Raw genomic sequence first — 27,935 nt, 5'->3', positions numbered from 1 at the left:
CCCCGACAACTATTCATGGTATTGCACACTTTGAAATCGCTGCTCATGTCTCGTATTCAGTTGGATGTCTGCGCGCCTGCGATGCGTCACATTCATACGTGCGGTGTGCGTAACGCAACTGCCACAAGAGTCCATATTTGTCTGGTAAGTGGACCGATAAACAAGCACTTCTGGAGCAGCGTGTATATTCCTTAACTTTATATATATATATTTTTACATTGCATAGTTTTGGAGTAAAAGTATTTTTTCCTTGGATGGAGCACGTAAATCGCTCGACACGGATCATTGGTAAATAGCTACCCGTCGAGAACCTGAGCGAGTTGTTGGCAGCTGTGATGCGGTGCAGCTGTAGCAGCCTCGATCTTAAACTGCTGGACAGGAGCGGAGAGCAGGTTACCCTTGTCCAAATATGCGCGTAATTGGAGTGCACTGGCGAGGCGCCCCTTGCACCCCTTCCGAGATAACGTTGTCGTGATGTACAATACTTCGGAAATTGAGCTCACTTTTAATAAGAGGGAGGATATTTCCGAAGTTATCAATGGCACTCTGCAGCTTTTCTACAACGTCCTCGTCAACATCAGTCCCACAGCCATGTGGAACGAGTCGTGCGGGGAGCAGCTGCAGGATTTCGGGCACCCGGAGAAGATCATGATCGGGGTGATGCTGGCGATCATCACGGCGGTCACCGTCATGGGGAACACGCTCGTGGTGATCGCTGTGTGCGTGGTGAAGAAACTGAGACAACCTTCAAACTACCTTCTGGTATCTCTCGCCGTGGCGGACCTGTCGGTGGCCATAGTTGTGATGCCTTTTGTAATAGTGACCGACCTGACTGGGGGCAAGTGGCTTTTTGGAGAGGTGTTCTGTAACATCTTCATCGGCATGGATGTAATGTGCTGCACTGCCTCCATCATGACCTTGTGTGTTATCAGCGTCGATAGGTAAGTTGCAAAAGTTAACAACTGAAGCTGCTTTGATAATGAAGCCTGTCAATTTGAAATGGCACCAACATTACGCATGCAGTGGACCCCGCGTATAAAATGACACGGAAAAGACAACCACATGACCTTTTATAAGCTGCTCTAAACCACCGAGGGCAGGAACAGTTGAAGTGCTCAATGAAGTAGCCTAATGAATTAGTTGTGTGCCAGAGAATGACATTTAAATGCCTCATTCAAGATCAACCGTTCAACCACTGAACAAGAATACATAGACTGTGATTAAATTATCAGCTTAATTCATTTGCTTGACCTGACCATGATCAGTGTTTACTCATCGACCTCACTGCTGATAATATGTGATTTATATCCTCCTATATTTCGGTTTAGGATACATTGCACCTGCTCTTTATTGCTCGCATAACAATCAAATTAAAGTGCTTTAGGCTAAGTTCCCTTCAGAGAAAACATAACTACCATTGATGTCTTTCTGTTCCGCAACATATACACAAATATGAGCTTTATATTATTTTAAGTTAGCTCCCAAATGCTCCACAGTAAGTTTCTATGAATTCCGCATGAGAAATGGGGAAAGTATAAGCACTCATCCCCACTCTCATCTCAGGTATACTCCAGCTCAAAATGCAGAGCTCAGCCTGAAGACCTGTGACAGAAGAGACATGTCCACTGCCCCCACAAAGCCACAATGAAATTAAGTCAAATGAATGGTATCATTGTTCTGCCTCAGTAAACGTAATGAAGACGGAGGCTCGCTGTTGTATTGATGATCTAATTATTCCTCCCGATTGCCAATCAGGCATTATTACCTCAGTACATTACACCAAGAATGATGTTTCCTGCTTGTTGATAGGCTGAGCAAGGGACTTAAGTACGCCTGAGGAGCTAATGATATTATGGGAGGAACTGGATCACATGATATCAATCTGTGTTACAGTGTGATTGACAGAGCTATGAAGGTGTTCTGTGCTGATGAAAAGATAGGCTCGGACTAGTGATTACATCTCGTACCATGAAATCAAAGTGTTGACAACCCCCCAAACCACATCATTCTCGAGGATCTTTTGCATGAATTGCTGCTTCTTGTGGACCTCAAAACTAACGAAGTATTTAAAATAATGATGAAGTCAGTTTGGGTGTATGTATGTTGGCACACAAGCTGTACAGACTGCTCTGTAAACTGTTTATGCTGGTCTCCCTGAAAACAGGCCCGTTTTAATTAAACAAAGCAGAGTGTTCGGTATATGAATCACAAAGGGAATGAGAAAGATAATTTATTAGAATGGTAATTGCCAATTAGGCACATGATTAGCTGTAATTAGGGTTCACTCACTGTCACTTTGGATTCCCAAGGACGTGCATTGTGAAATTAGGCAAAACAGAAGGCAGAACTACAACTGAGGCTCGGGATTGAACAGGTTTGTTTGTGTGGGATATACAGTTATACAAGTGTTCTGCTGCAGAGGGATGTTTATTGTCTCTCAGAGCTCCTTTAGGTTTACAGGGCGGATGATGCATGCATGTATATGCCAGTATGAACAATGTGGTGCTAGAGTAGTGATCCCTAGTTTATGGGGCCAATTCATGTATGTTTTTGCAGGAACTTGACAGGCTTCAATAGATACTCTCAGAGAAACAGCTGTCATTCTGGTGGAGAATCTCTGACATTCACCATCCACTTTAATGCAAGAGTGCCAGATAAATACGCGTGGGCTTCAAATGATATAGGCTCCTAAAATATAAACAGGAATGATGACAATTTAACACTAGAATTTGACACATGACACTTACTGTCACGATCTTGTGTTTTTGTGCCATGTTCTTCAGCGTTATTAGTGTGTATTCCTGACCTGCCTGTTCTGACCCTGCCTGCCTGCCCCTTTTTGGACTTGTTTGCTTCTTGGACTGATCTCCCGGTTTTGACCCTGCCTGTTTTTTAGTAAAGACATTCATCTTTGCTACCCCTGTCTCAGAGTCGTGCTTTTGGGTTCCAGTTTGTTGCGCCTTGACACTTTACAAGACAGGGTCTCAAGCTTAGTTAAAGGGTTGCGGTAATGCACTTTTGTAAAATTGGAGGACAAGAGATATATTTAAGGAATGATTCAAATGGATGCAGCATCGCATGAGCTATCTTTATATGTTAAGCAAAACAATGAATCCTAAATTTGCCTTTTTGCAAGTCAACAGTATATTTTTGTTGGAGCACCCCTGTCTGGTAAATGCTCATGTCTTTAAAAATCCACACCTTTAGAAAGCTCCATTTAGAGCCAACGAATACCCTTTTCACAGATTTAGTAAATACTCACTGTGACGAGTAAACTGAACAATTATGTGCAAAATCCATGCAGGGCCTCTTTAAAAATGCAGGAATTAATCAATTTACCACAAACCATAAACATATGACCCTGGAGTAGTTATGCACTTTGCCCAGTTGGTAATCCAGCTTTGATCTAATCCTACATTCTCACTGTATTGTGACTAAATTTGCTCATGCAGTCATTATGTGACTTAATGGTGCCTTTCAAAGATATTCCAAATATTTAAACACCTGAGCAGTCTGTGTGTAGGGACAGAAAAGACATATTTCCTGTCTCAGGGATCAAAGTGGGAAATAATATTCTCACTGATATTAAAGAGTTTAAATGTTCTTACATTACCTTGCATCTAAATTAGGGGAGTAAATGCTACATGCAATTTAGTATTTGAGGTGTGAAACATAAATCAAATTCTCTGTCATGCTTTATGACATTTCACATCATGGTATAAATGCATATTATGCTATAATACAGTCAATTTTCCGAAGACATTTTCAATGGATAAAATAACCAAAAAGAAACATGTTGTCTGAATGTTTTGATCTCAAGTAAGCAAATTAAAGTACTTTATCACATTCATGCAAACAAAAAATTAACAGTCCTTCCAATTGATTTGCAATTAATTAACACAATAGAATAATACACCTCAAAACTCTGTAGTTTGATACATTAATATTTTCCATACTGACTTTACACCCAACTCTACTTAATATTACAATTCTAATGGAGGTGAGATTACCTATCGACTTTTAAAATAAAATGTAATTTAAATAATAAACAAAATAATCTTACATTAGTTTAAATTCTGAATGTTGAACGTATTTTCTCTTTCACTCATCATCTACGATAGCAATAATGTCCCTCGTAACCTTTCTACCCCAATAAAAGCACGGTATTGACAGACGTGAGAAAAGGTTACCCATCCTGTGGCTTGGGTCACGTCAAAGTAACTGCAGAATGCTCTTTAGGGATATTGATTTTATACTGTATGTGAAAATATGGATTTATAGCTGTGAAACCATGCCTATGGATGAGTACCCATTCAGCACTTCCAGACTCTTTAAGTAGCTTTTCCAACACTGCAAATTGAATCTAACACACCACAGCAAAGACTCAGTGAACAGCAGAAGAGTCCAGTCGGAGTGTTGGGAAGTGAATAAAAGAGGATATATACATATGAATGTAGGTCTGCTCTTTCACGAGATATCCCAGGATGCTATTTCTGTTAAGGCTTAGACACTTTTGTGCCCACATCCCTAAAAAGTTAGGATCTCTTTTGGCTATAGTTAGTTTTTACCTTCACTGAGAGTAATACGCTGTATGTTAAATAATTCAGAGACACAAATATGAATGATTTATTCACAACATTGGGAAGAGAGGATAGTCCCTTCCTGTAGTTTCTCACACGTCTAAGAAGAGCCAGCGCTGAAGGAATGGAGGAGCTTGGTAAAGCATGAGACATACAGTAGTTACTTTTGAAAATCAAATATAGCCTGGCTTAACTTCAGTGAACTTGTGAAAGATGGATGGGATGTAGGCCAAGCAAAAATATCACATAACTACAGAAATATAAACCACCAAGGTTAAGACTGCAGCAAACACAGTGTCGGTGTGATCACACTCGTAAGCTTCTGCAAAGGATTTCAGGGAGGAAATCATGCTAGCTGGGACCCATAGATGGCAGCAGAATTAGCCAGAGTCTTCACATGCCTTCTGCCAACTGGTGTGTCAATGATGAGCCGAGTTCACACACAGCTCCCATATTGACCCTCTCTACACATCTGCATATTTTTGTGAGTAAGTTCCTCCCAGGAGAGGCAGCGCTTGGTTAGTGCAACTGGGGAACATCCACCCGCAGCAGCAGACACAGATGACCTCACCCAGCGGACGCATCCTCAGGTAATGTGATGTGACGCCTAAGCTCCTCTCTCTCAGGCACTCGACACTTCCCACTTGTCGGGCCACCTCGCTGAAATGCGAAGGATGGACCATCTCCTCCTCGGCCAGCGCGATCAGATCAAAGACAGTTCATGCGTGTTAAGGAATGCTAAATCGGGACAGCAAGTGTGTTTTGGTACTAAATAGGATGTTACACTGCATTCTTTAATCTCTTACAGAGGGCGCTACATTTTAGAGGGTTTAGAAACCACAGGAGACACATTTAATGTTTCAAGCCATTACAGCTGTTTCACACAGAGAAGACAAACCACTCTCATCTTTATAGAGGGAAAAGTATTTGAAAACTGCTGTCAATGAAAACATTTCAGACGCGCATTAAATACAAATGCGAGGAGAAGGCATTTGGAAAGTTAATCATTGATAGGTACAGCTTGTACTGTCAACCGCAGCTCACTTTATATCCTGTTTGACTGTCTGTTTGTCTTCTTACACAGAAGCCCATGAAGTGAGAAAAATTGTCCACCGATCAAGCGGTCAACTAGGCTGATATGTGTGGGAATGAAGACGAAGGGGGTTGAGATGACTGGGAACAGAATAAGGGAGGCGAGCAGAATAATGACAGTGGCTTGTTGTTTGTCTTTTGACTTTGTGGTTGGTCTTTACTTTTTTATTGACACTTGCAACAACGTTTCTAGCAATTCATCTTGTATGGCGTAAGCAACCATTATTTGAAAGGCTTGTTGTTTGCTCATTAGTAAAACAAATACGTCCAGGTACTGGAGGGAACCATCGTGGAATGCTGCAATCACGCCTTATGGAAGAGACCATATTCAGCAGATGTCAACGTGTTCAGATTTAAAGTTTCTTGTTGCAATAGGAAGAAGTATATTGCAAAGGATAAGATGCTTGTGCTCTGAATACCTCCTTTCATGCAATAAAAGAAAAGAAAAAAACATATACACACCGTTTATGCACTCAAGTGTTTCGGAAAAGGATTTAAAAAAACAAGATTACATGTGTTAAAGTTCATTAAAGCTAGTTAATCATTCAAGCTAACTAAACCCTGAATATAGAGAACATGGTCAACATTCACAAGACATTTACATTACACTCTTTATCACAATCTTGATGTGTCAAATGAAAAGCATGTCCTGACCAACTACTTCCGATTCCTCTTCAGTTGCTTCCTCCAATCTCCAAATAGCTCAAGCAAAAGGGGTGGCTACTCAGCGAAGGGCAGAAATGCAACATTAAACTGATCAAATAAACAAAACAAGACAAAGAGGAAGAGATTCATTCATAAAGTCACACTTTGAGAATGGCTGGTACAAGCTACCATCTGCATTATCATTACATGTTAGCATGCAATGCTCAATGTTTAAACAGCGCAGAGATTCAAGTTTCACTGACACAATGTCTGTGATTTTAGAGTAACTTAAATCAGATTTGCCTACGCAACTAATCAGTGAGTTCTTGAACCAGATCCAGGTTTGCATCATATTTGAATAGTAGTTTTGATGGAGCAAAAACTGAAATTAGAGTATTCAGCAAAAGTGTCTCACAAATTCAAATTAGGCTATGAATAGTGTTGTTTGGGGCTTTCATGCTAATCTTATGAATGATTTGCAAGTTACATTTATTTGGTAAAAAACCGCTGACCCCAATTTTATGTTTCTGTTTTCCTTGAACTAAAATGATACACCGTTTGAGGGAGATTCCTCTGTATTCTAAAAAAACTGGGGGGGATCAAACTTTCAAACGTCAGCAGTATTGGTACGTTGCACCTTCCTCTGTAATTAGAACATGATGGATTACTAATAGGTCCACAGATTGAGATCTAGGTTTGATTTAGCTATTCCCAGCTTGTCACCCTATTTACCCAGTAATCTCCGGGTACAGGAAGAAGAAAAGGGCAACGCTCTGAGTGACTTTAATAGGGCATAAATCAAGCTTGTGTTTGGCATAACAAAGGTGGGGTCCATTATTCATCATGATTGAACAAAGGGCCAACAAGCATTTACCAAGCAGTGAGATAATAAGTTTCCTGTTGATATAGTTGCAAACAGACAACATATTTTACTGACCCGAAAAAGAAAGGCCCACCTCAAATATATTCAGTTTATTTAGCTGGTTTTCCTTGTTGTGGGAAAGCTCTTTCTGAGGAAGAACTGAAGTTATGGTATCCATCCTCTTTAAAAACCTTGAAAATTACCTCACAGAACACAGGGGTTGCTGGTTTGCCATTGCCTTGTTGGTGTAATTGCTTGACTTTGATAAATCCAAACTAATTAAGTTGCACAATAACACAAATAAACCAACCGACCAAGGTAGCGATAGACCAGCTACTCCTGTGTTGTGAAAGGTACAATACATACAAGATTCCAATGGAGTATGCTGGCTTTGAAGATAGCATTGTCACAGGTGTGTCAAGGTGAGAGGCTCAGGTGCAGAGAGACAGGCTGCACTCCAGGTTTGAGTGAAACAAAAAACACTTAACTTTGAAAAAAGGTAAAAGAAAAAAACTCTGGTCTGAAAGCAACTACAAAAAACACTAGGAAACATCATGCGAACAAAGACTGCGAGTCATCAAAATAGAGCCATTATGAGACTGAGGTAAAGACAACAAACCGACAGGAGACAAGGGAAAGACTGGCACAATATAAAGGGGGGAAACACAGGTGTACGGCATGAGACAATCAGGGAGACAGGAGAGTGGCTGAGGGCAGATCAAGGGAATTAACCAATCAAAGAGACAGGAGTGGCTGAGGGCAGGTGAAGGGAATTAACCAATCAAGGAGACAGGAGTGGCTAAGGGCAGGTGAAGGGAATTAACCAATTAAGGAGACAGGAGTGGCTGAGGGCAGGTGAAGGGAATTAACCAATCAAGGAGACAGAGGAGTGGCTGAGGGCAGGTGAAGGGAATTAAACAATCAAGAGAGAGGAGACGTAGAGGAGACATAGGAGACGTAGAGGAGACATAGGAGACGTAGAGGAGACATAGGAGACGTAGAGGAGACATAGGAGACGTAGAGGAGACATAGGAGACGTAGAGGAGACATAGGAGACGTAGAGGAGACAAGGAACAGAGTGTTACAAGCGTGTGTGATGTCTTCAGAACATAGACTGTCTGGCTTATGGCAAGGTAAACATGCTAAAATATTCTAAATATATTGTACACACAGGTAATACACTGACAATGGAAAAGTACCTCATACAACACCAGGTGAAAACATCCAAACTATCCTTTTAACTTGAACCCGTGACCAACCTTTTGCATCCATGTCTCTTGAGAGGGATCACATATAATATAAGGGCTTCTATTTAAGTATACTTAAATAGGATACTGCAGTGCTGCCAATGACAACAGCTCATAAAAGCAATCCCTTTATACATGCAGACATTAATTAATTGCCTTATATTTCTCCCACTGAGTCATCACTCTTCATATATGTTCACTGCTGTGTGTCAACCTATACTCTCAGATAATTATAAACTCATGAACTAATAAAAAAGGTTGGCTATTCAGCGAAGGGCACACGTTCCACATTAAACTGTGTGTGATCTGACAAAAGAAGACAAAGACTAAGAGCCCACAGCTATGCCAGCAGCTATGTGAGGCTAAACTTACCCCCAGGGGTGCTTTGTTGAGATCAGCCTGCTAACATTCTCTGAAGGAAAATGAAGATGATGATGATGCTGATGATTCTATATACTGATGTTCAACATGTTCACCACCAGCATAGTTTAGCCTTTTAACATGCTAACATTTACTAACAGCACTAAACACAATTCCATACAACTGAAGCTGATGGGAATGTCATGAGGAATATTAAGAAGTCAATACAGTCATTGGAAAACATTTTCTGGGGACTTTGACATTTTTTTAATCAATCTATCAGGTAGATGTGCTTTATTTCTTTGGATACGCGAGACCTGCAACCTGTTGGTGGCGCTAGTTAAGAAGTCGAGGGATCACTCAAGTCTTCAGGTTTCATCCTCTGGGGACCATGAGCGCTTGTACAAAATGCCACAGCAATCCGTCCAACAGTTGTTGGGATATTTTAGTCCGAACAACAGACCAACATTGGCATTCCAACAGACATGCAGCTGTCATGGCTACTAATATATGGTTCCTAGCTCGAACCATTTGCCAGTGTTGGTACATTTTGTGGGTGTGCCTGTGTCTGGCAGTATGTACACAGAAGATTAGCCCCATGCAGTGAGATGAATAAGGTGTACTATATTTCTTTTGCTGTGTAAATCTGAGACTCCTCATTAAAAGAACCTCAGGTACTTTTCTTCAGCTCTACTGTAGCTCTTAATAATGATAAACCGTTATGTATTTAGTCTACATTAAGCTTATTGCGTTGTTTAGCATTTTGACTCGATTTCATGTTCCTAACTCATCATTATGTGCTCTGCTTTGGCTACACAACAGTGACCTCTAATTCACCTGATCAGTATTATCAATATTATTATCTTGTCACATCTGTGCCTGCTCACCCATAATGGTATTTTGTTTGACCATCTTTCAAATTAGTCCGCATGAAGATGAATCCTGGAAATGAACACACATGATACATCTACTGTAAATGTGGTTTTGCCAGTAAAAAGAGAGTTAATAAGATAACGAGCAGTGCAATTGCTCTTGTAATAAATATCCCTGTCATCAGCCAGAGTTTTGTCTGGGTAGTGCACCATGTGCTCAGAAAGGAACATATAATCAACCTCCATATCTTCTGTTCAGATACATATCAACTGCTTCAGAATCTAATTATTTTAAATGAACTTTCTTCTCCTTCTGCTTACATCTTTGCTGATGTAAGCAGAAAAGAAGCTATTATCTATTTTAGCGTGACAGTATTCCCTTTGTGTACTTTTCTCATTTTTTAAATCTAAATGTTCCTTTATAATATAACAATATTACTTTTATTTCTAGGTTGCATGTTTGCAATTAAAATGACACGCACAACGTATGGCTGAAAGACTGAAGGCATACTGGAGATCCAATTAAACATTTAGAAGATCAGAAGGTCACACAAATGCAGGAATCTACATTATGTTAATGATTGATTAAGCTGTTTTTCTTTTTTTCTCATATGACATTATGGCCACTTGGATACATTCTGAGTAAACATGTACGTATCTGATTCTTATTGATGTCAAACTACTATTTAAACAGTGATGACTCCCCAATAGTTAAATATATAAGAAGGTCTTCGGCAGAGTAAGGCAGGTTTATTTCTATAGTACCCTTCAACAACAAGGAATTCGAAGTGATTTACAAAACACATCATTTGATATAATATAATTGTTCATGTTTTTGTTTCGGTGAAAATGCGTAATTTTTGGTTTCCTGAAGTGAATTAATTGAATGCCAATCATTTTGGTGATTGACGATTAAACTCACTGCAATTAGTGAATTTAATTAGTGGAACTAATGAATTGTACAGGTTTGATCTGGGTTTTGGGATTGTTTGTACATGATTGTTGTTGTTTTGTTTTGCCTCTCCATGAAAATGGATATGGGAAATTTGCTCTGGAAAATGATAGTTTATGTTCTATAAAACACATTTGAAACCTTGATGTACTACATGACGGATACTCAAATGTACTATGTGTGTGCACAAGACAAAACGTTGATAATAATACAATTCAGCAAGAACACAGGTATCTGTCCCATTGTCTTGCAATTAGTTTGCCCGAGTTATTAAATATCTTTGATATTTTCATGTCTCAAAAATAAAAGGTCAGTCAGATAACACTCAGGAACTGGATCACAAGTTGGATACAACTCCTCCTCACTGTCCTTTTCCATTTCCAGAGCCACATAATGATGACATTTAATCGACTGCACAGCTTCTTCAGCTACTCTAACTGCTGGCTCGATGCCAAATTGGAAGAAAGAGAGTCGGCTCAGAAAGGAGCTGCCTGTGGTATCCTTGGTAACTAAAATTGTTCAACATTTTTTTCTGAAAGGTCAGAGGTAAAATGGGAGGAAGAGGGACTGAGATTACCTCTAAGCCTATTTAATTTTCGAGGTGTCCTTTGAGAGTGCCCTCAGTGACAGAACCAAAGGAAGGTGACTAAGATGGAGGGGCTCTTCACATTTGCTCCCTCACATCATCTTGACAGGAAAAAGAGAAGAAGATAGACTCAATGATGCATTTATTCATCTTCCATGAACAGACTTGAGTCAATGTAATTAGCACACTCATTAATATTTGAGTGAGCATTTTGGGATCTCACTAAATGAGTTTGCAGAGTTGGGCCTGCTGAAGGGATGCTGACCACTGCAGTAGCGGACATTTTGGTGGACAATAATAGCACTCCACATGCATGTTACATGCAAATTAAAGATTCTTCCTGAGAATATCCCACTGAGGAGGTGGGATGGAAGTAGAAGCACACATCACATGTCCCCAGTAGAAGGAAAGGTCTATGGCTTTGTAGCAATGTGGTCACCATGGCTGCCACAATAATGGAAGTGTATCAAAGAGCTGACAGGAAGCAAAAGGCGAAATGCATAATGGACAGGCATGAAATCATTGAGAAATTATAAGTAAATGGTATGACGTGGTCGACACGGAAAGCTTTTCTTAACTTGTTGCACTTTGAACATCCAACACAACAATAAATGTGGCGATTCTTTCACTAATGTAACACCAACATAATTGGTATGGAGGACAAAAAAACTTGGAAGAAAAGAGAATTTTTAGCTCATCATGTTTTCTTTCAACAAGGATGAAACCAAAGTCTAGCCCTTTAGTTGTCTAACCAAACATTTAACTGCATAAACCTAATCTTTAGCCACACATATTCTTGCCCTGAAGTACTGTGTACTCCACAAAGATATAGTTGGATGATTCTGTTCATCTCAGTTTGTTCAGGCCACGGATCACAGATCAAGAGATAGAGTGTGAGTGCTTTTGAAGTATCTTGAGGACTAGAAGCGCGAGCTCTCCGAGGCTGCTATTATCAGAATGAAGAGGGTGAAAAAAACCACTCGTGAAAGATCAGGGCCAGATGATGCTGTCAGAGTCCGCTGGGAAAAGGAGTCCGAAGATTGAGCCAAAAAGAGAGAAAAACGTTAAATAATATCTGTGATGGGAATTGTGTTTTCTTTCCCTTTTTAAACTTGAGATGAACATATTTATTTAGCTTTGCAATACACACACACACACACACATTATATATTTAGCATGGACATTTGTGTGTAGTGTGTGTGTATGTGTTTTTCGCCTTAAGAGGAGTAAATGTCTATCTCATAAATCTTCATGAGATGTTGCTGAATTTGTTCTTTGTCATTTCTTCATAAGGTGCTATTTGTCCTGCATCATTCAGTTAGTGCAGGATGATGGTGCACTAGAGGGGTCAAAACACTGGTCAGATGATCTAACAGCGTCTGAAACTCATGCACCACGACACACCTTTCCGACGTTGGAATTTGGACAATTACGCCGACGTCGGGCAGAGATTGGCCAGGTGTGTGTAAGTGAGACGGTAATACATTTTCTTATGCACGAACAAGTGCCACTCTATGATTACCTCCCACAAATGATTTTGGCCTTCTCATTTATGATTATTGTGTCTCAGCCCTCGCTATCCTATCAGGCTTTTCAAACCTCCTTCCAGTGGGGCAGCTCAGAGCTCTTTAACCTTCTGTTGTGGTAGGACTGGTTTATTCTTAGGATACTCCACAAGTGCCCTTGCTTTGCTATTTTGTGGAGGGTTGATCTGCTTAACAAAGTTGTGATTGCAACATTGAACTACTTTTTATTATATAGCTGCGTTTATGTGTCGCTTTTTAGTTGCCATTCTCTTCTCTTCTATTACCCTATTCTCAATAATCTGAAGCTTGTATAGAGTATTTGTAGAATATGTGCTTTGTTTTCCAAGGACAACCTGCTCTTACAGGGATAGACATGCAGGCTTTTTGAAGGGGAATCCATTTATCACTGTGGCACTAATAGCTGCCTATTATCTCTATTGCTCGAGTCAGTAAACACCCCAAAGAGACAGGTGGTATGCTGCGCAGAGGCCATAAAATATCCACAGTGCTGCTTTACAACAATTAAGAGGAAGTCAAACAGACATTATAAAGGTGTCAGGCCCGTAAGTCAGATGAGTGGAAGCATTGTTTCTCGATGTGCCTTTTTAAGTAACCGCAGTGATTCTTTAAATAGCTCACCTTTATGGAGAACTTAAGACTCCCAACATTAGTCGGAGGTGTGAGAGTTTTTAAATGGTTGTCAGAGATGCCATCTGTCGGCGATCAAAAACTAGAATTTTATAGGGAGCCCACAGGTGTCTTGAGATTGTAAATCATGCCCAGGATTATAGATCATATTGCGTCAGACAACTTAAAGTAGTTGCTGTTATTGGCCTTGTAGGACATGTTATTGTCCTTGAATAAAAATACAGCAACCATTAAAATACACCCTTGATGTCTTGCAATTCAATCTAGTATTTAGATCAGATGTGAAACAACATGGTGGAGCAAACCACAATCAAAGTCTAAATAAGACGTTTTCAAATGTTTACTTTAACGAATTTAAGTGTTTCATGTTAATCTGTTCGAAAGCTGTGGCAACATTTCAGTCTGGACTAACAGCCCAACACTTAGAATTCTGTAGTCACGTTCTCAAAGTATTATTTCATCAAAAAGATTTATTGAGCGTGGAATACGTTCTTAGTCATCATAAAGTAGACACAATTTTGACCTAGTCGCTTTCTGATAAACACTTCATTTGTTGCGTCAGTTCCCAAGCATCTTCTTCGATAAGTCAGCCACAATAAGTGGCAACACTGTTCACAGACTGTTTGACATCAGTCTGACCTAAGCTGGCAGTGCTGTGGCTTGTGCCAACAGACACATGTGAAGTACGTCTGTGGGATGACTCAGTTTAGTTTATGTAAGAGTCTATTAGAGATGTTTTTTTTAACTACGCCTGCTATTTTACTCACTTATGCAACTTTAAAGAGGGCAGAAGTCAGAGAACAAAACAGAAGCTGATGGAAACCGTTGCAAGTTTGTATGATCTAAAAGGAGTAGCCTCCGGCAGAATTATGTGTTGATTATGACACAGATGGGATTACTCCTCTGCTTCCTTGTTGAGGAGGAAATTATAGCTCCACAGTGTGCTCCGTGAGAGAAGCAGCTCAATTTCTGTTTTACGGAAGTTCTTAAAATAGAACTGGAGAGCTGAAGCATTCCTGTAGGACTGACGGTGTTGTCTGATGTCGGAGAAATCCCAGAATTCTCTCTCGACCGAGTTGTTTCTCTACAGTCAAGGTCAGCTCAGAATAAATAATGTGCGGTTATATTCTTTTTGAAATGAACACTGTTTTATATTTGTTGTAATTAATTTTTAATCCAAAGAGATACCTACAACAGACCCCCACCCCCCCCCCCCCACACACACATATTTTTAGTAATCTCAATCACTTAATGTAAAACACACCAAGCACGAGTGCAGTGAATACACACTCCTGACTGCTAGATAGTAAAGCAGACAAGCTGCACTCAGTTCTTGAAGAGATAAAATGCTTTGATTACAGGTGACGTCTGCATCTCTGTGCCCGATTCACTCACACAGATAGACTGTGACAAAAAGTTACTCTGCCCAAAATGGGCAACACTTCCCTTTTTCCCACTCATTATGGATTGCCCTCAAATATATGACATAGGAATTCTAAATGCCTCAGTGAGATGGATGAGCGAGGATTCTCCAGAGTTTCTGTGGCTAAAAAAGTCATTTGACAGACTTTCCTGCTGGCCTGTTACTTTCTTTAGAGGAGATTGTGTTCTAAATGGACCACTCCCACTGCAGCTTAGTAAACATTTCACTGAGTATCCCCTCTTAGACATAAAAGGTTTGATTGGTGCTCCTGGAGATGACCGATTACTGCTTGCAGTGTTCCAGTGCAGAAAGTAGTTCACTTCACTGTGCCCTAGCTGGTAGCCTCGCGGAAGTAATGGGACTCTGCATTAGCTCGGGCACACTGTTTGTCAGTGGCAGGGTAATCCCCTCGGGCTGCTGGGACTGTGGATATGTCCCAAATCCTCCAGAGGCATGAAAAAACACACTACATTCTCCATGTGTGTCACTGTTACTGCTAGTGGTGTGTTCTGGGATTTGATTATAATCTGTTTTTTGCAAGATTATGTGCTTCCTCTGAGGTCTGAGGTGTGTTTTTATATACGTTGTGGATTTTGTAAAATATGCTACAATTAGCCTATACATATTTATTTTTGCCTTTGGCTCCAATTAGTTGCATATTGCAGATACTGTGCTGAACACGTATGTTATTTTAAGCTGCTATAATAAATATTTATGTTAATGGATCAATGTGAGAGGGATTGCATGTGGTGATGAAACCACAGATAATTCTCACCTGATTTTATAGTTCTGCTTTAGCTTGACTGAGCTTTTTAGTATATTTAAAGCTAATTATTTAGGTTTTATTTCACTGTTTTGACTGTTCTTATATTAGTGTTTTCAGATGCAACAGACTGTTGTTTTCAGGTAAAAAGCTCTTAAAGACCACTGAAAACAGCAAACGGACAGGTTAACGCCTAGGTAGTGAACATAATGGAGCTTTTAAAAGCACAAAAGATGGATATTTCCTTCAGGAGTTTGTAGTGTGAGACAGGGAAAGTGAAAATCAAACTGTTGGATAGAAAAAGACTCCAAACAAGTGAGTATTTTGCTCTTTTTGCTACCACCAAATGGCTATAAACTCAGGTTTTGCAGCTTTAATATTTCTTCACTGATTTATTTTGCATATAACTATTATATGCAAAATAAATCATTCAATCAATGCATGTTTTTACTTAGTATTATTAGTTGTCTAAACCTTATTCGGCCTGGTTCCTTATTATATTCATGTAAGCTGTATCCTGTCACTGGCTCTCTGGGGCCAGGAGAGTTTAATCCTTATATGTCAAAACGAACAAGATAATCATATCAACCGGATATCCATAGATGTTTGCATCAATTCATCCTGCTAACAACAAGCAGAGAGCTGTGTAATGAAGTGTTACAATGTGTGCTGTCTTATCCAACCTGGCAGTGGATTGTCTCCAAACAAGAGTGCGTCTGAAAACCGATCTGCTTTCTAAAGGGCTGAAGAAGAGTCATAGGAGGGTGGAGAGCTGCCCGCCACCCCCCACAGACACACAAAGATCACCCCAAATAAGCACCACAAGCACCTTCCTCATTATTGAATAATGCATTCAGAGAAGAGTGTGGCATTACTGGGTTTCCATTATGTATTCCTAAGAATTCCCACAGCATGGAGTGTACCCATCTCAGGATATGCCTTCCATATATTTGGCATCGCTCGCTCGCTTGAACTAATGGCAATGCGTTCAAATATTGTGAATTCATTTCTGATTAAAATGAGTCATGCAAATACGCATGGCTTTCTTTCCTCTCCTGTGTCTCATGGTCATCTGTGCCACCACTCAAGCTGCCACGGGCTACAAAATAATGACACCTGTCTAAAATAAATAATGGACTTTTCGCTTGTTGTCATTGCAATGTTTACAAATTCTGATATGAGGGGCATGTAGGTCACATGTCGTAAGTGACCATCGAATTATACATGTTGTCCAGATAGGATATGAAAAGCTTTTTAAACTGATGAGAAAACATCAGATGTGTGTCAGACGTATGACGAGGTCGGGGGTGGTGCAGCGGGAATATATTAACAGAATGCTGCAGTGCATTTGTAGCCTTATTGTCCGTTCCAATTGATTATTATCTAGATCAATACCACTTGCACCGTGTGTTGTAATTTGTTAACAATCTACAGTTTGCAGCAGTACACTATTTTTCTAAAGACGAGTACTTTTTGGGATTAGCAAATGACTTTTTCTTACTGTGTACTGTGTATCAGCAACGTTTAAAAAAACACTGGAATTGATTTCCCCAAGTTGTTTTGGCATCAAGCATTTTTGACATACCAACCAAGTTTGTTAATTAATGCCTATCCTTTAATCTGAATGTAACAGACTATTAAATACGGATTGTACAACATTACATGACATTTGACACAAGCACAATACTGTGCTTTATAAATGTGTAAACTATAACATCGGACCTCAAGTTGTGTGAACTAAACATCTAAAAGCCGTTCATGATGTGAAACCTTCTGAAAGGACTGAGCTGGATTTGATGTCCACAGTGCTGATAGCATCGTATCACTGATGGGCGCCAAGTCGAATTGGCCAGTGCTCTGTAAAGCTTTTTATCTTGAGATTAACAATAGAGACGGAAAACAGAAAAACAGCCGGGAGTGTCAAACATACAGCTATCATCAATGACACATTCGATGCTGATGGAGGCTGTGGGCTTACAGCCGCAACACATTGAGATGTACACACAGATTGATCATTTTGAAGGGATAATGGCTATTTTTACAGTTTTGTAAAAATTCAAGCCCTTCACACCTCACTTTATCTTTATTTTTTTCTGGCAACTCCAGCTGCTATTTGAAACTACTAAGCTGCCCTTTGATTGATAGCTCCCTCACTACCTGCCCCAAAGCCCCCAACATACGCCCCCTCCAAAAAAAGAAGAAGAAAGAAATGTCAATGTGTGTGAGGCTAAACGCTGCAGTTTCATCTCAGTGAAGACGAGCAGCACATGTATGTACATTGGCCGAGTGTCTGGCTGCATTTTTACGTGAGAGTTATTATTTCTGCGATGATAAAGCGACTGTGCTGGACAAGGTATTAAACGAGTTTAGGGGAAACATCAATGTAGCTTCAACTGCTTTTTGTCCCATATGACAAAAATCTTCCTTGAGGTTAGCACTGATAACTCTTTTTGTTTCCTTTCCTCACAGATATCTGGGGATCACGCGGCCTCTCACCTACCCAGCCCGGCAGAACGGTCAGCTAATGGCAAAGATGATCCTGGGAGTGTGGCTGGCGTCAGCATCCATCACCCTGCCACCTTTCTGTGGCTGGGCCAAAAACGTCCACACAGCCGGTGTGTGCCTCATTAGCCAAGACTTTGGCTACACCATCTATTCCACAGCTGTAGCCTTCTACATCCCCATGCTGGTCATGCTGGTCATGTACTATAAGATCTTCAAGGCAGCGCGCAAGAGCGGCGCCAAGCACCGCTTCACCGACCTTTCACGCCGCGGCCGCCTCGCAACAGTAACCAACGAGGCGCTGCGAATGCAGGGCCTAAAGCCGCCCGGTGTGGTGGAGGAGTGCGCAGCCTTTTCCCGCCTGCTGAACCGCGAGCGCAGGAACATCTCCATCTTCAAGCGGGAGCAGAAAGCGGCGACAACGCTGGGGGTGATCGTGGGGGTGTTCGCCGTGTGCTGGCTGCCGTTCTTCATCCTGTCCACCGCCAGGCCCTTCATCTGTGGAGTGGAGTGTAGCTGCGTGCCCATCTGGCTGGAGCGCACGCTGCTCTGGTTAGGCTACGCCAACTCCTTAATGAACCCCTTCATCTACGCCTTCTTCAACCGAGACCTGCGCTCCACTTATCGCGACCTTCTCCGCTGTCGTTATCGCAACATCAACCGCAGACTATCTGCTGTGGGCGTGCATGAAGCTCTGAAGGTTTAACGCAGGATACTTCAGCAGCACATGTATGGACTCTCAACATGTGGGATACGGCGACCTTGTGCTTGAGCACTCGGTGCTCACGGGGCGACGTAGAGCCTCCGCAGCAGGCCTGTAGATAAGACAAAGACCGGCAGAATGGGAGTCGCTGATGGTGGCACTCCGGTCCCTCCGCAGAGGCAGAGCGACAGCACGATCACATTTTGTGTGTGACTCAGTCATTCTATTTCGGGAGAGAAAATCATAGAGCGTACTTGATGGGCTATTCAAGTCGACACTGCTTTTGTGCATATGCCACAGTTCCGTCCTGGCTTTGGATTCATGGAAGCATAATGTAGTGAGAAATAAAATGACATGTAAACACAATCAATTATCCCGGGGCTTTCGAAAGGGAATAGAAAGTAAACATATTTTGGTTTGATTTGTTATGCGGCACAGTGTCTTTTGAACATCTCCATCGAAACACACATTTGATCACATCCCAGATAAATTTGACTCTTTGAGGTTCTGCTTTGTGTCAGGTTTTAATATTATTTATATCACTTCATCTCCAGTCGTACTATTCAATTTGGTCCTCTCACAAAATGTAACAGGAGCACCTTCAGTCTTTCACAAATGTTTTAAGATGTGATGATGACAAGGGAAGGTGGGTGCAAAATTGTGCTTAAATTAAACATGAAGGGATCATTTTCCATTCATATCTCAGTGCTTGTTGCAAAAAAATAAATGAACTGAAAGTGGTTTGCTTAGTGTGCATGAAACATATATGTCTTATATGTCACTGTAAACATAAATCATAAGAGATTCTGAAGTGAATGAAGTTTGTAATTTTTTTTTAGGTTTCACAAAAACACTTAATCGCACACTTGAATTCAAACTGAACTCAAAACTGCATATGTCAGAAACCATGATACTGTGGACATCCTCACTCTTTGTTATTTTGACCTTGATCTCTTTCATTCAACATTTAGCAGCTGGCATTATTGGTTTAATGTTATTACATCTAAACCAGACCTTTTGAACTCTGACAGTTATACTTTAAGACCTAACATGTGCTTGAGACTCCGCTTCCCCACTGCTCGTCAACAGTGTTTCTATCGACATTTTGAATCAGGATGTGATCCCTTCCCTCCCGACATTTCTCTCATCTAAACTCTGGTGACTTGTATTAAGCTGTGTCAAATGTCATCAGTCGAGCAGTGCGTGCTTTTTCTACCTCGATTTTGGAGATTTTCTGTACATTTCCTCCAAACATAGGTACCGCTGTCTTGCATCATTTTGTAATGAATTGCTATTTTATATTGTGTAAGATCAATCTGTCTACAACTGTGCTATGATCTCTCTCTTTGTCCTTTCAGAAACAAGCTGGGAAGTGGCAAAGCATGTCATCACTTTGTAAATAAAGTATCACTTCGTTCAAATCTCACTGTGGCGTATGTTGGCAAGATCATATACATTTAAAATATGTAACTGGTTGAGTGAATCAAAAATATCCTTTTAATTTCATTTTCAAACAGGAGACAATCCATACATGTCTCCTTGCTTTCTAGCCCCACAGAGCTTATCTTAACTATCCAAACCACAGTTTGTCATACTACATTAATTATCCTTGCCACAAAGAGGCAAATTGAAAGATAAAGAAACACCGTAGCAATTTGCACCGCGGCCATCATGCTACTGAAGGACTCTGGAGACTTGTATGCTGAAGGTGACTAGAAACTAGAAGCCTTTATTCTGCTGAGAGCAAACCCTTTCATTCTCCGTCTGGGCGACAGCTGCTTGCTTTCATGACAGAAATTGCCCTCTAGAGACACAAGGACGAGGTAAACTATGATGTAGGCGATGTGTCGCGGTCCGAAGGTGTGTAGTTTAAATACTCCGCTCCAGCCAGTGAGGAATAAGAGTAGCTAAGCAGCCTAGATCCGGTTAGCCTAGCGAGGGTCAGCTGGCTCTGGCTTAAAGGTTCCACTAGGGACTTAGACATAAACACTTTATAATCATGACACCTGAAAGTGGGTGGACAAAAAGCTTTTTTCGCGCCCCTATTCTGGCGAGTTGAGTGATACTTATTTGTGTGTTAATCCCTCTGAGGGATCCCTTTCACAAAATAGATAGTCATTTGATCCATTGTTATCATAAAGATATTGATTAAAGCAACTAACATGCTCAAAACATGGAAGGTCAGATGATCAAGGTTGAATCAAATTAGGTATATGCTATTGTAATTCAGAATGTCAGATATTTTGTTGTTGAATAAATGTGATTTGATGGTTTGTAATCTTAAACACTCGGGTAAATATAATGTTAACAAAAAATTAGACATTTCTGCATTGGCTTGTTAAAGCAGCCTAAGCAGCCGAAATATCTTTCGGATTTCAGTTCAAATTTCTGAAACTGTTTTAATATTAGTCACTTTCATAACATCAGACAATCCTCTAATGGTTTGGCAGTATTTGGCAAATACTTGCATGTTGTTGGGACGGTTCCCAATTAGAGCAGAAGGACTTTTCTAATTAGAATTGTCATCGTCACCATGATTATCTCCTCAAGTCCGCTGAACAATGTTACATAATTCAGCACTAATTCATCACACAAAAAGGTCTATCAGAGTCCAAGGGGAATCATTTGTTTCAAAAGGACTGCATGTGTATATTTGGCGAATACAGATGTTTGAAACTTCTGAAAGTAAATTAGTAAAGAGCATAATAACAATGTTGACATTTTGTTTTAGCACATGAAATAGCAGGCAGCCCCTGTGGACCCTTATGCATCTCTCCTAAGATGTCCAGTCTCCCAGCAGCCATGTCAACAGGCGTTTCTCTCGGGGAATGAGCAGCATTTCGCCCGAGTGGGGGGCCTGCTCTCTTAGTCAGCGGGGCTCGCCTCCTTCGTTGGCTCCTGATGGGTGTCATCACTATCACTGAACATGATTAGTGCAACATGTATACTTGTGATGTAGTATATTCATCAAAAGGGCAGGGGGAGGATAGTAGCAGCAGATGAGTCTTTTGCATATGCTGCCCACAGGCTCAGTTGCCAGCTCTGACAGGCTGTGGAGGCTGATGGGAGGGGTGTGTGTGTGTGTGTGTGTGTTGGTGGGGGGACTACAATCTCGCTTTGCTATTTTTAATCTGCCCCAGAAATTAAATGGGGTAGCTTTGATCAAGCATGGAGGAAGAGCTCTAAAGCACTACAATTTAACTATCTTGAAAACCGTCCCTTAAACTCCTGTATGTAAACAGTGTGATGAGGAAAGAGTCTTTATTTGATTGGTCCTGCAGCAGTTAGACTGCGTACACACAAGATACAACACACATAGACTACATGCTTTATATTTGATGACATTTCATTTACTAGGTGGAAAGAAAAATATTCAGCTCTTATATACAAAACATATTACGCAGTTTAAGTCTGAACCTGTATGAAATCTGTATGAAAGAGCAAAGTTGACAATGTGTTCATTCGCTAGCATACAGCAGTGATCTCCAACCTGGGTGTCGCAAGATACATCTAGTGGGTCATGAGATGATTACCCAGGTAGCAGAAATAATATATTAAAAACAATGGCAGTTGAAGCTGTTTCTGGAGACTTTTGAACATAGATATGATATAAGGTGATGCCAACTCATATTTACCATGAGGCTGGCCTGTGACACATCAAACTAAAGAGATGACAAAGGATGGGCGACAGCTCACTCTTTTTTAAAATTTCTATTTGACTGTTAAGTCTTGATTTGTTAGCACTGACACGTAGAATGTAGTTAAGTATAAGGACGCATGAACAGTGCCTGCATTAAACACTCTTCTCTTGCAGCCCGTGTGACTTTAGAGATAAGATGCTTGTGTATTTACATCATTTGTATGCTCCTATGTTGAAGTATTTTCCTAGTTTGACGTTAAACATAAAAGCCATCATTCATTTAACCACAGTGGCAAGAAATATTCCAATTACCTTTGTCTTATCAAGGTTGGTGTCAATTAATTTCAAGCATAGAGCGATGTAAATCAGATTTGTAAGGTAATGTGAGCACATGTATACCCATCAGTTATATCAAATGTAATTTAACCGTGATTTAGCCTTGTTCCCTACTTTCTAATCAAATGGAAGCTATAAATACCACAGTAAACATGTCAATTATGCATTAATCCGATGTATGTGGTGTGTCCTGAAATATCAACTTCCTCCCACGGCCAATCACAGAGAGTCTGCTATTAGTCTATGCCACTTCCTCTGGGGATAGGCCTGGAAGTTGTCTACGAAGTGTCATAGTGACAGCAAAAATACTTTCTTTCCCCTTATTATATTTTCTGGAGGCAGCTTCCTGTAATTAGGTTCTGTCATCCTGCTAGAAGGTAAATGCATGCTTTTAAGGTTGCCAGCATCAAAGGAACTGTACAAGAGTGCACTCGCCTCTGTACACTTCAAAGTGAATGCTTACATTTTATTGATTTTATTGCCATGTACGTCATGTTTTACTCAAAATGTGGAGGATCTGAGTGTTGAGTCATTGTCTTGTATTTTCACACGTTTCTCAATGCAGAGTGCCAAGAATCACAGCCCTCCTACACAGCGAGTATACGATGAGTCTGTTCATTGTGTTGCACTGCATCCGTGATACAGATCTGTAATGTGTGTGTGTGTGTGAAAGAGAGATAGCGCAGTAAAAAGCCACCCATATGTTCTCGTACTGCTGTCTCCATATTCACTCAATATGTTTCCTTTAACAAATTAGTTGCACTTAAATTCAGCATGTTTTAATGGAGCTTATTGTGAATGAATTAAAAACACCAATGCACATCAATGTTAAAGTTACATCTCTGGTTATTCATATTTCCATTAAATGACATAACATCTGACTTATTCATGAACTATACACTTTAAGGAGGTATATGTCATGCTCTTAAAAAGCATACGGCAGCAAAGAAATGAGGAATGTAAGGCATTTTGTAAACATGATTTTTCTGACAGACCTTTAATTAGTGCCTGCTGTTAGATTTGACAGAAATTATAACTCCCACTTGATGCAACTGCCTGGCTGGCTCAAAACATTGGGATGGTCAGTTTGAATGTATTCTTATGACTTTGTCCAAAAATACTAATAATCCACAAAAATACAAATACCAAAGATTTACATTAGACACTACCTACATATTTAATATGTAAATCATGAATGTAACCTCTATATAGTCTTTATGAACAATAACCACTATATTTAATTTATTTGTCATTATTTTAGGATGACTTGTCAAGAATGTCCCTATACAAAATACAATGTTCTCTGGACTGTTATCAAACTTTCAACACTCTATAGTTTGTTACTTAAATAAATAAAAAAGTCAATCCTTCAATTCCCATAATGCAACACAAATGCGTTTATCAAACTTTGGAAAGCTGCCAACATTCCACAACTCGTTCACAGACTGAATAGTCAACTTCGATGCTGACTGATACCCTCCACTGGAAATCTTTAACTGAGTTTATATCAATATTTATACTGTTATAAAGCAACTGCTATAGAGCAATATTTTAACTTGGTACCTGCCACTAACTGCACAAAAGTTGTACTCTCTGTTGTGTTTTTGATTGTGCGTGTCTATGTGTGTGTGTGAAGGCAGCCTGTGACTTGAGTAAAGTTGTTAAGTGTGGGTGAGATGGGAACTAAATTGCACAGGTTGCCTGTGTCATTTTGTTAAGGCTGTGGCGCTGCAGCAGTGTCAAGTGAGGACTGACAGCAGTTGGTCTGTGAGTGGAGACTCAAGTACACTCAGGTGTTCCTGTGCTGTCAGAACCAGTTACAGCAGCAGTCAATCTGCACCTGCCTCTTGTCACTACACATTGTTGCTGATCAGTGGGACCGAGCTAGTGCAACGATGTGTCATCCTGACACCTTGACTGACTGCTCTCAAATCTCAGTTCAGTTTGCTCCTGTCGACTCCCACAGCACACTGCCTCATCAGGTCGCTGTTAGTGATGACAAGGAGCAAGAACGAGACAAGGCTGAAGGTCTTTCTCAAATGTGTTTCTCCTCACCAAATCAATGGTTATGTGTTGGCCAGTCAAATTGAAACTTGAAGAAATAATCCCAGAGATTTTCAACTTTCGTTTCTCTAGATTTCTACCTGAATCATAATCCTGATTATTGTTTTTTATGGATGCTACTTTATATCACCCAGAATTTAAGTGTTATACGATTTAATGCTGCTGGTTTGCTGCAAAGTCACACTATTGTCTCTGTGACGGTGCACTATCATTACATTACATTACATGTCATTTAGCTGACGCTTTTATCCAAAGCGACTTGCAATAAATTCATCAACCATGAGCACAAACTTCTAACAACAAGAATCAAGAAAGTAACATTTCTTTAAGAAAGCCAAACTACAACAATACCATAAGTAATACCATACGTAATACCATAAGTAATACCATACATAATACCATAAGTAATACCATACGTAAAACCATAAGTAAGTGCCATTCAAGTGCCACTGAAGTGCTAATCTGTTTTTATTCAAGGTATAACACAGTGTCTCCACTGACTGCGTAGAGAAAGCTGCATGTTAGCAGAGCAGCAGCTTCAGTCCTTCGTAAGCGTCGACACACAATGCAATCGGCACAGTGTAGGTCATAGGCATTATGGGAGTATTCAGAAGCTAACACACACATTTACTGTAATTTCACATTTAATAACCTAAAAATAAACGTTGTTATGCAGCCTGTGAAGACAAGCTGAACAGCTGCACAGGGAAGCTTTGAGCTAAATTTTAATGTAAGCATACCCCGAATGAGAATGTAAACATGCTAATATCTCATGTGGTGAGATTAAGAAACTCATTAGGATTCTCTGAGGAATCATGAATGTACTAAATAGCATAATCCAGAAATGTATTGAAGTCTGGACTGAAGGGGTGGACTGACTGACTGGTGGATGTTGCCTGAAGTAATGAATATTTAATCTGAGCAGTGCCAACCTGGAAAGTGACATTCACAACTTTAAAGAGACCAGGCTCCCAGCCACCACATGTAAAGAGACAAACCTATAACAGGACTCCCGGACAAGGTGAAGGCAAGCCACAAGGAGACACGGAGACAGAGGGAATCACAGATGAGCGGCGCGGAAGGGCAGGCAAGGAGGTGGGGCACAGACAGGGAGAGCAGACCAGAGAGCACAGGAAGCGATGACGCATCGGGACCATCGCAGATCATCGACTACAACCGCTTTGAGGCTAGCAAGCAACAACAGCCAACAGGACTGTTAACAACTAGCAAGCTCACATATATAGCCGAGTTGGCTGAACACAACAGCTAGCACCTTACAGCGTGACTGGGTTAGATGTGAGTGGTGAACATCTGAGGCTGGTGAACAGGTGAAGCACAGGGTGAGGTTGAGTGTTGAGGCTGAGAACCAGCTGTAAGCTGCACCACCCAGCTCCCTCTCCAAACCTGAGTCTCACCTGCTTCCTCCTGTCGCCCGCTCCAACCATGCTTCTCACACCTCTCTCCTGTCTGGTCCGTGGTCCCGCCTGCTTAATGCCCCCTATTCACCTCCTGCATCTCCTGATGCGGTCCTCGTGAATATGTGAATGAATACCACTGACCACAGACACCCCCTCCTCCATGAAATGACCTGTGGCTGAAAGTTTGCAGTTTCGCCTTCCTCCCTTCAGCTCCATCCTGCTGTCTCAGCACCTGCCAAACAGATCCACATCTCTCATCTGCTCCCATCTGCACCACACCACTCTGTTCCAGATCTATTCTTCAGCTTTTCAACTCAGACTTCTCTGCTGTTCTTATAGTTCAGCTCAGAGCCTGGCCTGCTGGCCCCTGTGTGCTTTGATCCTGGACTTCCCTGAGACCCCCCACCCCAGGTGGAGACTCCTGGACCAGGCCCCCCCCTGCCACCTGAATCCCCCCAGCCCCACACCTCAGCCCCCCCCCCCCTGAACACAGCCCCCCCCACTACTCCCTGTTCCAGCCCCCTTCTCCTCCAACACCATCATCAACTGTGGTGGTCAGCTCAACACCATCATGATCGCCAACACCCACACATGGGTGGTGGATCTGAGAAGTTGCTGCCTGGAAGCCTACCTGGAGGAAGTTGCTGATCTCTCAAACAATGTCGGGACAACAGCCTGCACCACAACAGAGCAAAAGGGAACAACACTGTAGGACGATTAGAGGACGGGGGGGGACGGAGGGAACTGCAGAGGGTGTACGGGACACTGGGGGAGAGTCTGACATGGGGAGAGAACACATACACAACGGACACAGACACAATCAGTGAGAAAGGCAAGGCAGCCAGAGACAGGCAGGCAAGGAGGAAAGCCAGGCAGCTCTACCACCTTCCTCAGCTGTTTCTCTGAATCCTTCAGAGGATTGAAGCATCCTTCCTCACAGGAAGCATCAGAGCCTGAAGCTCAGGAAGCTGCTGCTCTGCTCTGCTGGCTCGGGAGAAAGTAGGGCAACTACACTCCGCACTGCAAGCTGTACACCAGGTGCCAGGTGCAGGGAACAGAGCCCAGGAACATGGAGCAGGACAGGCAGAGTACAACATCCTCACCACAGGCCAGCAGGGTCAGGCAGGTCCCCAACAACAGGCAGAGTCACACGCACGACTCAGAGAGAACAGAGAGATCAGGAGAGAACAGAACATCAGGACTGACCTCAGGACCTCACCAGGACCCCATGACCCCACACCACACACACACACACACACACACACACACACACACACACACACACACACACACACACACACACACACACACACACACACACACACACACACACACACACAATGTTGTGTTTTTTTTTGTTTTTTTTTGTAAATTGTGTACTTTTTGCCCTGCACATTCCTGCTGCTGATGTATGCCACTTTTCATTTCACTGCACACCCTGTGTGTATGTGACAAATAAAACATCTTGAATCTTGAATCTTGAGAACATAGATCCATCCATAGACATTGCCATTAGCCCAAATCTCCATGCTGAGATACTGACAATGACACACTGGCTTTGTGATATTCGTCTCTCCTGTTTGACCTTTGTGTGAGCAGTGGTGCCTTTCAGATGCTGAACACAACTCATGCAGTCCGAATGACCTTCAGGAGACCAGCTTCAAAGGACAACGTTGGTTACCGCTTCCATCTTTAGAAATCAATGCTCACCGACAC

General features: G+C 41.3%; 1 protein-coding gene across 1 annotated transcript; it reads left to right on the top strand.

Moving 5' to 3' along the window:
- The first annotated feature begins 474 nt into the window (after nucleotides 1-474).
- Nucleotides 475-18,764, top strand: htr7c (5-hydroxytryptamine (serotonin) receptor 7c). Its single transcript, XM_056419584.1, has 2 exons — nucleotides 475-941; nucleotides 18,026-18,764. Exons 1-2 carry the CDS (start codon nucleotides 475-477, stop codon nucleotides 18,762-18,764), a joined length of 1,206 nt encoding a protein of 401 aa, XP_056275559.1.
- The last annotated feature ends 9,171 nt before the right edge of the window (nucleotides 18,765-27,935 follow it).

Source organism: Pseudoliparis swirei, chromosome 7 (genome assembly GCF_029220125.1).
Source record: "Pseudoliparis swirei isolate HS2019 ecotype Mariana Trench chromosome 7, NWPU_hadal_v1, whole genome shotgun sequence".
NCBI classification, from domain to species: Eukaryota; Metazoa; Chordata; class Actinopteri; order Perciformes; family Liparidae; genus Pseudoliparis; species Pseudoliparis swirei.
This window is presented reverse-complemented; position numbering and strand designations above follow the sequence as displayed.

Excerpts from the sequence above, each read along its gene's own strand:
- htr7c (XM_056419584.1), top strand. The coding sequence starts at position 475 with ATGTACAATACTTCGGAAATTGAGCTCACTTTTAATAAGAGGGAGGAT. Across the intron at positions 942-18,025 it reads TGTGTTATCAGCGTCGATAG|ATATCTGGGGATCACGCGGC; the intron begins GTAAGTTGCAAA and ends CTTTCCTCACAG.